This window comes from Echinops telfairi, unplaced genomic scaffold, assembly GCF_000313985.2.
Source record: "Echinops telfairi isolate 266 unplaced genomic scaffold, ASM31398v2 ScPeMD7_36;HRSCAF=134, whole genome shotgun sequence".
In the NCBI taxonomy this organism is placed as follows: Eukaryota; Metazoa; Chordata; class Mammalia; order Afrosoricida; family Tenrecidae; genus Echinops; species Echinops telfairi.
This window is the reverse complement of record NW_022103934.1, coordinates 837,448-848,472: the sequence shown is the minus strand read 5'-3', so window position 1 is coordinate 848,472 and position 11,025 is coordinate 837,448. Positions and strand designations below refer to the sequence as shown.

Sequence of the window (11,025 nt, the reverse complement as noted above, 5' to 3'; positions counted from 1 at the left end):
TGTTATCTCTGCAGGGTTTTCTCGGCTGTCCTTGTCACAGACGCAGATGGCCATGCCTGTTTCCTCTGTGGGGCTTGGGTGGGCTTGAACCACCAGTCTTTTGGTTGTCAGCCAGGCTTGAGTCTTTGGTGCTGCCCATGGGCCTCATTGGCTGTGATTGGCATGCGCATGTCACGATACCCATCGTGTACAAGGCATCTTTAAGCCCTCTCATGTGCCCCCACGTGTGTCAAAGCGCAGTTGCTGTGTGGGAAAGACCCTTGCTGGTCAGAGGCACTCGTGTCCATGCTGGCCTTGACTCGGTCTCTCTGATCATCACCTGTCTCACGTGGCCTTGACTGTCCTCTGCGGCTGTGCCATTACCGCAGGCCACCTAAAGAAGCAAGCCCAGGAGCTTTGCAGTTTACATTGGGGGAGCACAAGGGGCCTGACACTGGAGGAACGCCCCGTGAGGTGTCATTGTGAGATCAGTCTGTCTGGTTAAGCAGCCCCTGCCCCCCTTCCGTGAGCTGCGCACAAACCATGATGCAGAAGCAGAGACAAAGCAGAGACAGTAGTCTTGGCTCATTGCCTGGCATGCGAGACGGTGAGGCTCACCTAGCCACTAATGCTCCAGTGAGAGGGATGCCAGGGACTGTGGAGGCATTGGCAGCGCAGGTCCTGAACGCATCCCGAGACCCTGCTGAGGAGGGAGGGCATCCTCACAGGGCTCAGTACTCAACTGCTAACAGCAAGGTTGGTGGTGCAAACCCACCACTCCTCTACTGGGTTCATAAAGATCCCAGTCCAGCAACCCCGGGGGCCGTTCCCTGCACCCTGCGGGACTCTCTGGCACAGAGTCAGCTTGGTGGTGGAAGGGGCCCAGGGATAAAACTGAGACCTGGAGCAGGCATAGTCCAAGAGCACATCTGCGGTCACCCTGTCAGCCTTGTGCAATTCCAGCAACAGCTCTGTCACCATGACTCTACAGCGGGGCCCCTGTGGTCGACGGTTACCGCATGGGCTCTGTGGGTGCCCTCAGCAGGGAGACGTGAGTGGTCATACTAAGCCCTTGCCAGGCTGTTGTAGCCACACAGCAGATCCTAAGCCAGATTCACACCCACATTCGTGTGTAGTCTATGGGGATACCCTCACCAGACACCAGACACACACACACGGCCAACCACGGGCTCTCTGGAGTGTGGAGGGCGAGTGTACTGGCATTGGGGCTTTACAGGAGCTCCCTGCTGTGCCAGGCCGAGCCCCCCGGCCCTCCTTCCCAACGGACTCTAGTCAGCGAAGCAAGTGACTAGGACATTTTCTATGCTGGCTATGAGACTGGAGCCACTGGGTGGCACAGGTGGATAAGTCTTCATTAACTGACTCGACTGACTCTTGAAATCCACCAGAGGTGCCTAGAAGGATGGGCTGGTGACTTGCTTCCCAAAGTCACAGCCATGAAACACGAGCACAGTTCTCCGACACACCTGGGCTCGCCCCACGTAAGCATTGGCTTGATGGTGCTGGTGGTACTGGGATAGCCTTGCCCCAAACCTCCCACATCTTTGCTTTACCTGCCTAACTGTGTCACAGCTCTATGTCATTGCCAGTGTGTCCACTTAGGTGCCCTTGACAGATGGGGCTGCCATCACGCTACCACCTCCACATGGGGTTCCTATTTGGCTAATGGTTGGTGATGCATCTCTGTGTCCAGTCTATAGCCGGTGTCTCTAAGGGCATCTTTCTCCCTCAGAGCTGGAGGGCCGCCCCTTGGCCTCTCCTGCCCTGACCTTCCTACTCATGGCTGCAGATCCGCTGGAAGTACATGATTGTTGACGAAGGCCACCGCATGAAGAACCACCACTGCAAGCTGACCCAGGTCCTCAACACGCATTACGTGGCCCCCCGCCGCCTGCTGCTGACGGGCACACCACTGCAGAACAAGCTCCCCGAGCTCTGGGCGTTGCTCAACTTCCTGCTGCCCACCATCTTCAAGAGCTGCAGCACCTTCGAGCAGTGGTTCAACGCCCCCTTTGCCATGACTGGAGAGAAGGTGCGTGTGTGCCGGCCAGGGCAGAGGGCCCGGGACCTAAATGAGGCATCCCAGAGGGAGCTGTGCTCACATGCATGGTTCTGGGGTACAGTGGTGGAAGTTGCCACGTCTTCATCTTTTGGAGAAGGGGCTTCTGGAGCTGGAAGAGCTGCCAGGTGTGAGGAACAACAGTTGAGCGGCAGGTGCAGGAGGCAGCTGGGGGACAACGGCCTGTCTGGCGCCTGGAGAGAGTAGGGTCACCCCACGACAGCCAGGGGCTTGGGAGGTTTCATGAAAGAAAGCAGCGTTTCTTTTTTTAATGAAGGTATCTCACGAGGTTTTGGGTGAAAGTTTACATAACAAGTCAGGTTTCCTTGTAACAGTTCCATGCGATCTGTTCAGTAGCGTGGGCTACATCTGTCACAGGGCATCAGCTTCCTCATGATGTCCGTTCTGGTTGTTCCTTTCCCAGGAATGGCCTTTTACTGACCCCTCTGCCCCTTGAGTCAGTGCTGACGATTAGGTCACGTGGAGGTGCTCATGGGTGATACTGTATGTTTTACGGGCCTGCCTGCCACTTAGCTCAAAGATGGCTTCACAAGATGGTTTTGGTTCAAGGTTTAATTTGTCTGTCTCTTGGGGTGATAGTCTCAGGGTGCCCTCCAGTCCCAGCCGGTCCGCCAAGTCTGGACCTGGGAAGAATTTGAGTTCTGGCCCCCATTATGCTCCTGTGTCCCTGATGAGAGTGCTTGTGTTTGTTTGGCTTTGTGTCTAAGCGTGGTAGGCCTCTGGGTCTTGATGTCTCTGTAGCTTCAAGGGCGCATCAGTCTGAGCACTTAGCTGCCCAGGCTCCTCCACACCCACATTGAAGCCCTGAGTCTTAGGGCCCAGACCTGCATGTGGGCTGAGGTGGTTTCTCTCAGTGGACAGGCATGGGGCAGCTCCCTGCCCACTAGGGCCCACTTCACAGGGTATCCTTAGAGCTAGGACCACACCATGTGCATGGTGATGGGGCAGGGAGCCACAGCATCGGTGAGGTCCCTATCCTTTCAGTAGAACTGGGAGCAGACGCTCAGGTGTCTTTGGGTTGAGAGTTAAGTCAAAGCTCCCTCCGCCTAGTGATTAGCAGGGGCAGAGCGAAACTGAGAGCCCCGGAAACAGCCCAGAACCAAGCTCACCGCGGTGACTCAGCTCACAGCCAGACAGGAGATGGGTCCACAAGGTACACAAAAACACCAGGGAGATGTGCACTCTCATGAGCCCCGATGCCACTGTGGGTTAAGTGCTGAGCGATGGTGGTCTCTGCACCCCAAGGGTTATCTGTACCCTGTCCTCCAGGGTTGCTGTGAGCCATCCCCGAGAGCAACAACCCCCCGAGGTTGGCAGGGACAGGAAAGGGGACCAATGGAAATGGGAAACTGGAAGGAAGTAGAGAGTACTGTTGCATTGTGGGAATTGCTGTCAGTCACACACCCACGGAAAACCACGTGAACGGTTGCATGGAAAGTCAGTTTGCCATATGAACTGTCACCCAATCAAAAGCTAGGGACCGAGAGAAAGAGAAACGACTGGGGTGAAGGAAGTTCAGGCATGGCCTGTCTTTTCCTCACTTTGTTGCTGTTGACTTAAATTCCTTCCTGAGCAGGGGTGGGCGCCCTGGAAGCAGTGTTTCTTTCAGTGCCTGACCCCGGGCTGTGAAAGGGCAATGAGTCCAGGCCCCCTGGGCAGCCCTAACAGACTCCTGCTTTAGCAAAGCGGAGCCACTGCGTCTCATGTGGTCTCACGTTAGTGGGTACTGTGGCAGAGCCATAGAGCTAAGGTTTCTTCGTGTGGGGACATGAGCTGCTGTGCATGCGTGGGTCTTGTGGGTTGGACATGCGGTCCATGAGGCTCCGTGACCTTGAGCCCCACACCCCTATAGATCCCTGTGGGTCCCAGCATTGTCTGTTTCTCACAGAACTGATTTCCCAGGGCCCCCTCATATCCTAGGGCCTTAGAGCCTGAACTAAGTCTCAACGCAGTGATCTGGGTGGTCCACCCCTCCTGCTCACGACTAGGTGGGGTCGCCTCCCTGACAGTGACATGTTGGTTTGTGTGTCTGGTGGGCATGGCAGGTGGACCTGAATGAAGAGGAGACCATTCTGATCATCCGTCGTCTCCACAAAGTGCTGCGGCCCTTCCTCCTCCGGCGGCTCAAGAAGGAGGTGGAGGCCCAGTTGCCGGAAAAGGTAAGGGAAGAGCTGCAGGGCCTTCCTGCCTCGGCCTGGGCCCGGGCCTCAGCCCTCTGGAGTGGGCTCAGCTAGCAGGTGGGGACTCTCACCCAACCTGTGTGTGGACGGAGGGTCAAAAGCCTATACAGGTCTTGCCCAACTGTGTCAGGAGGAGCTGGCGGCTCAGGCCCACCAGGACAGCTCTGGGTTCTTGTGACTGCTGCCGTCTAGCCATCAGCCAGCCCCCACCGTGGCTGGCAGGGGCTGTCCCTCATTCCCTGGGCAGCACCTGGAGCCCCTGGCCACAGCCATGCCTTTAGTCCCTGCCCTGTTTCCTGGCAAGCCACCCTACCCAAGCTGCCTTTCTCTGCCCTGAGGACTTGTCCCAGCCCATCTCTCCTCGCTGTCCCTGGTGCCCCCATCAGAGTGTACACCCCAGGGTCATGGCCAGCTAGGAGCTAACCTGTGGTGATTTCAGCCCATTGACAGTGACCATCTGGTCCGTAGGTGGAATACGTCATCAAGTGTGACATGTCTGCGCTGCAGCGTGTCCTCTACCGGCACATGCAGGCCAAAGGGGTGCTCCTGACTGACGGATCTGAGAAAGATAAGAAGGTGCGTGTTCCTGGCACTTGGGTGGCTGTTGCCCTTTGGATTGAGACTCCCAAATAACCATGGCCACCAAGTTGGTTCCAACTCCCAGGACGTTACTGGACAGAGTAGACCTGCCCTCGGGTGTCCCCAGGCTGGGTCTGTGGGGAGCAGACCGCCGTGTCTTACCGCCAAGCACTTGTGGCCTTTCAGTTAGCACTCAGTTGCTTATCCACCAGGGCTCCTCGTTGGGATCCCAGGGACATTGTAACAGCTGTGGTTGTCAGCATATCTGGGTTGGCAGGGCCAGTGGGTGCAGCTGCAGAGCAGGCGTTAGTGACCCATTGGGGGCCCCTGTGGTCTCCCCAGACCCTTCGATTGAGCTGCTGTCTAGTAGCCTCTTGTTGACTTTTAAAACGCCACCTCTGGCAGGGGCTTGAGTCATGGTGAGAGTGGGTGTTAAAGGGAGCCCACCTTCCCTGCTGTGAACGAGCTGCCTCCACAGCGCTGCCCCTCAGCTCCTCTGTCTTCTTGTTATTAAGCTAGATTGGAGCAGGGCTTACAGTGGAGAGGATAGGGGGACAGGCAGGCTGCTGCCTTTGGGGGCTGGCTGCCCAGCACCCCTCTCACCAGAAGTGGGAGTGCTCTCCTTCTGGGAACCCCCGCAGCCCCTCCCTGAAGAATCCTAGCAGTGCATTTACTGGGTGGCCTCCAGGCCACTGCAACACCCTGCAGCCTTTGCCACGATGCTTGAGACACAGCTGGCACTTCCACGACTGTGGCCTGGCTTCAGCTCCTCCCCAGTCCTGTTTTTGTCCCACTGTCCCCCCCACTTGTGCCCCCCAAGATGAGCTCCGAGCTTTGGAGGTTCTCAACAGTCACCTCCTGTCACCTGATGGCTCTGCCACGGCAGCCCTTCCTCCCCGCCCCCATCCTGCTGCTTCCCTCCCTTCACCCCCCACTCCAAAGGACAAATCCTGACAGACCCTCTCTCCTGCCTCGGCAGGGCAAAGGGGGCACCAAGACCTTGATGAACACCATCATGCAGCTGCGGAAGATCTGCAACCACCCGTACATGTTCCAGCACATCGAGGTGAGGCAGCCACAGCCTGGCCTGCTGGGGCTCAGCTTCCCTGTCTCTCTGTTGATGCTCGCCCTGTGGTTAAGAACCTGGCCTGTCAGAAGCTCCCTCCCTTTCAGCCGGGCTCCCAAACAGAGGCTCCTGGGAGAAGTTTTCTCGCCCACTGGCTGGAGCTGAGTCAGCTTTTTGAGGCACTAGCTCCTCCCGCTACGTGGCATAGTGGGGTCCTGAGCCTGCGCACTGAGTGTAGCCCTGCCCCTTAGTGAAGCTTCTGCAAAGGACACCAGCATCCACACCTCTGGCTGAGATTGATCCCTGCCCAACTCAGAGGGGATGGTCTCCTCATGCAGACCTGCATTCATCTGAGGGTTGGAATTGCCCCTCATGACTCCCCTCGTTTACTGGGCGACCCCAAGGTAGTGGTCCTGCAGCAAGCTGGTGGTCAATGTCATGTGCTAGCCTGGGGTTTCCATCCTGTCAGCAGATGCGCCAGCTGTGTGGCCAAGGCCTGCCTCTGCCCCGGCGCTGACCCATCTCTCCTTTGTTGCAGGAGTCCTTTTCCGAGCACTTGGGCTTTACTGGAGGCATCGTCCAGGGGTGAGACATGGCCCCTCTGAGGGGAATAGGGGCGGTGGCGGTGTCTACGGTCATCAGCTGGCTTTGTTGTGCTGTTCGTGTTTATGTCACTAATGGTTAGGAAATACAGAAACTAAAAGAAGAGCTTAAAAATCCCCAATGGGGTTGAACCCACCTACCCCTCATAACTTGGAGAGGCAGAATTCCTGCGGCACCCTGGCCTCCGGGCCCCCAGCAGGGGGAGGAGGAGCTCTGCACATTAACGTGGACACCAGACAGCCTCGTCCCGCCCCCTTGAGGCTTCTCACAGCCTGTCTTGTTGAGTGCAGCCCAGGCCTCTTCCACCCAAACCCAAACCCACTGGCATCTAGTAGTTTCCGACTCATAGTGACGCTGTATGAAGTTCCCGAGACTCAATCTTCACCAGGGCAGACAGTCTCTTTTCCGCTTGAGGAGCCACTTGTGGGTTTGAATTTCCGACCTTGCAGTTAACGGTCCAATAGCACCCCCAGGCCTTGCTTGGGCCTCTGATGTTGGGTGGCTGCCCTCTAGATTGGCAGCCTTGTGTACAGCTTTGCTGGCAGCATTCTTTCCACTAAAGCCACGGCCTTTCCCCAGAGTCTCAGACCACTTCCAAGTTCAGAGTCTTTGAAAGAAAGGTTCTTCAGACGTGTTTGTTAATACTGCTCACGTGATGGCGTCCCAGACCTGGGCTCAAGTCACCAGTGCCACTCCATCTCCCGGCCTCCGAGGTGTCGACTGGAGAGGATGTTCGGTTGCAGTGGCCCTGCACTGACATGCGGGGGCGCCAGCGGCAGCCTTTGCTCCCCACAGGCTCCTTAATGAGGAGAGGACAGACCCTGCCCCTGCCCCTGCCCCTGCCCCTGCCCCTGCCCCGGCAGTTCCTCAGAGCTTCCTTCCTCTCACCCGGCCCTTACGGAATGGTCATTACGTGGCCCCGTGGAGAGGTGCGCTTGACTGGGGTGGCTCCTGCGGGGGGTTTGCATCGCTGAGGCTTCACGTGGATCTGCACAGAGCACCCCTTGTGGGCCACTGGTCCACCTGGAGACAATGGGGGGAGGCTGTGTGTGTGTGTGCGTGTGTGTGTCTGTCTCTGTCTCTGTGTCCATCTGTCCATCCCAAGACTAGGCTATAAAATTGTTCTCCCCACCCCTTCCTTCACCAGGTTGGACCTATACCGAGCCTCAGGGAAATTTGAGCTTCTGGATAGGATTCTTCCCAAACTGCGGGCGACCAACCACAAGGTGCTGCTGTTCTGTCAGATGACCTCCCTCATGACCATCATGGAGGACTACTTTGCATATCGAGGTTTCAAGTACCTCCGGCTCGATGGTGAGTGTGACCTGTGGCAGATTTGCGCGGGGGTGGGGGAGGGGTTGTCAGGGTGAGGCCCATGGACCCCCAGTACCCAGTGGGTGTGGGCATGGCTGCACACTGAGCACTGAAGGCTCTCAGCTGGAAGGGGCCCCCTAGAGGCACCGTGGCTAGTGCGGAGAGATGCCCATGGCCCAGGTGACTGGCAAAGCTCCAGTTGATGTAAGGACATCTACTTCCCACAGCTGGAATGAGGATTGTGCCTGCTTCAGGCACAGCTTTATCTAGGAGCACAATGATGGGGACTGGGGGAGGGGTTGGGGGGGCACAATGGTTCTCTTAGCTCTCAGCTCCTTTCTCTTTACATTGGTCCCATTTTAGATGTCCCTCCACATGTTTGGTGTCCTGGCAGAAAGACCACTGGTCTTTCCTGCTGAGGTCAGAGGCTGGCTGGCCAGTGTCAGCAGCCAGGAGCTGCAGTGGGGCTTAGCTGTACGTGCCCTGTGGGCATTGAGAGCCCCTGTGGAGCAGACTGGGAAGCAGAAGCTGCAGGGCGGACACAGAGGACCCCAGAGAGCTAGCTCCTCAGTCCAGGCTGTGCTCCGTGCTCCCTCAGGGAGTGTTGACCCCGTCTGTCTCCCTCTCCCCCGTAAATCAGGGCCCTGGAAAGGAAGGGACTGTGTGAGATGCCAAACAAATTGCTTTGAGCCCATGACTAGAGGCCCTTCTTTGCCTATGGGGGAGAATGTGCTAGGCTTCTAGAAAAATGAGCTTGGGAACTGCTGGGTCAATAAAGGTCAGCGGGTTGTTTTCTACCCACCTGTGGAAGGTGGCTGTGAGGACACTAACCACTAACCACGTGTCTCTGCCACAGATGTGAGCACCATAGAACCCTGTCTAACACCCCCCCACCCCCACCCACTAAGGCCTCCCACCCGGGCCTGGCCCCTTCCCTGCCCATGTTCCAGCTGCTTCACACCTTCTGTAGACACTGGGCCGCCAGTGTTCCCTTCCTCTGTCCCTGCCTCTCCCCTTGGAGGAGAGCTGGCATTTGGGAATGCGTGTCCTGCCCCCTACGCTGTTGTCTGTCTGCCTAGTTTTCCCTCTCTTCACTATGAGTGCGTGAGGACAGGGTCTGTTCGCAGTGATCCACCACAGCCCCAGAGCCTCATGTGGCAACTGGCCCACCTCCCAGGACAGAGTGCTGAGGAGTTGAGGGCCCCCTCTGGCTTCTCCCCCTCCGCAGTGGGCAGGTGAAGGAGCAGGCCCAGCTTCTGGGCTCAGTGGTAGAGCTGGCTATGGGGACAGCAGTGCTGACCCACCAGGTCCTGGGGTGAGTAGCACCTTGGAAGCCTTTGTCACTTAATCACTCACAGTAATTCCTACACTTGGTAGGGGCATTGTGGTCTGAGCTGACTGCTAGCCAGGTGCTCAGTTGTCCCTTTGGCAAGTGTCCCTGAAGGCCAGTCCCCCCCTCCCCCCAGCACACACCCCCTCAGAGTTTCTAGGTGTCAGACGAGCATCCACTATTCAGTGCTATGCATGGTCCTGTTGTGCCTGAGGAAGCGGCCTGCACTCATTTGAAGGTGGTCGTTTTTTTCTCACGGCGGCTCCTCACCTCCTTCGGGAGGGACGCTGAGCTCCACAGCCTCAGCCGCTGTCCCCGGGAACAGAGCTGGACAGACTTCGGGACACGTTTTCAGGAGAGTAGTGGCAGTAGCAGCAATGATGGATGGCCACTGTGTCCTGGGCATGAGTACCAGTGTCTCCTGGCCTGGAGCTCTGCTGTTCGGCCCCGAGTGCCAGGGAGGTGGGGTGGCCTACAATGTACAGTCAACCTGGCCATGCACCTGCCGGACTTCGGGCCCAGCCAGCATGTCTCCATGGCAGCGGAGTGTCTCCTCGCCACCATGGCAGTTCCAGGTCACGTACTGACTCCTCTCTCCCTGGGCACGGCAGGAACTACAAAGGCGGAGGACCGGGGCATGCTACTAAAGACCTTCAATGAGCCCGGCTCCGAGTACTTCATCTTCCTGCTCAGCACCCGGGCCGGGGGGCTGGGCCTGAACCTCCAGTCAGCCGACACTGTGATCATTTTCGACAGTGACTGGAACCCCCACCAGGTAAAGGCGGGCGCCCTGGGAGCAGCACTCAGTTTTCCACCCTTTCCAGAAGAACCTTGCAGTTCCTGAGAATCACGTGATCCATCAGCTGGTTACAGCCACCATGTGTTGGGGGCACAGCCCTCCAGGCCTGGTCTGTGTCCATACCCAAGTGCCCGCCCGCTGCTGCCTGTGTTACTGGCGGTGCCATGCTCAGGGCTCCACACCAGCTGGTTGAGGACAGGCTGCTTTAGCTCACTGGCCCTCCTTCCGTAGCTTTGCTATTGCTAAGGTGATTCCTAACCGAAAAAACGAATAGGACTGTCCCACTGATTTCCAAGCTCACCTTTCCTGAAGCCGGCGGCCAGAGCTATCTCCCAGGAAGTCTTCAGTGGACAGCCGAGCGCTTAGCCCTGGTACCACCATGCTCCTCGTTGTCGTGACCGTTTTTAAGGGAGCAGTTAACTTCCCTTCTGTTTTGTTACAAAAGGATGTCTTCTTTATTGTTGTTGTTGTGATGATTTGAGTGAAAGCTCACAGAGCCCATCTGTTTGCCATTCAGTGGTTCACACACATTTTGTTTCCAGCTGTTGGGTTATCATCCCTGTATGTGACATCACTCTTCACACTTCCTCCCTGTCTCTCACAAGTTCATTCCTCCTCCTGTCCTAACCCGTCCTGCCTTCTGAATTTGATCTTGGCCAGTGGCTGCCCCGTCAGTCTCAGGGTGGATCTGTTGCAGGTGTGTGGACCTCCCCAGTATTTTCCCCCTACAGACATCTCTGTGTTTGGCTAGAAGCTGTTCCTTGGCTTGAGTTTAATTCCAGACCCGAAGGCTGGTAACGGGCCTTGTCTCCAGGGCTCTCTCGATCCCTTTCCAAAGGAATCTTTTTTAACAGTGGTCATAGCAGTATAGCTGAAAGAAGGTCCCGAGTCCCGGTCTCACCTGGGTGTCTGTCTGCGTGTGCACACGGGGCTCTGTGTTCCACACAAGCGCGGCTCCTCCCCCCACTTCCTTTCTCTCTGGCCCCAGGCCTGGCATCAGCTGTGAACTGTCCCCTGACATTAGGAGTGCCCCATTGACAGCTGACTGGGCATCCCCAGTAGTGACTCCCTGCC

General features: G+C 57.2%; 1 protein-coding gene across 1 annotated transcript in view; it reads left to right on the top strand.

The window, feature by feature from the left end:
• Positions 1 to 11,025, top strand: part of SMARCA4 (SWI/SNF related, matrix associated, actin dependent regulator of chromatin, subfamily a, member 4) — a 74,681-nt gene that overhangs the window by 39,213 nt on the left and 24,443 nt on the right. Inside the window, exons 18-24 of the mRNA XM_045290289.1 lie at positions 1,790 to 2,032; positions 4,126 to 4,239; positions 4,729 to 4,836; positions 5,819 to 5,905; positions 6,444 to 6,490; positions 7,656 to 7,822; positions 9,764 to 9,927. Of these exons, the coding sequence (XP_045146224.1) occupies positions 1,790 to 2,032; positions 4,126 to 4,239; positions 4,729 to 4,836; positions 5,819 to 5,905; positions 6,444 to 6,490; positions 7,656 to 7,822; positions 9,764 to 9,927 (930 nt within the window). The remainder of the gene's footprint in view (positions 1 to 1,789; positions 2,033 to 4,125; positions 4,240 to 4,728; positions 4,837 to 5,818; positions 5,906 to 6,443; positions 6,491 to 7,655; positions 7,823 to 9,763; positions 9,928 to 11,025) is intronic.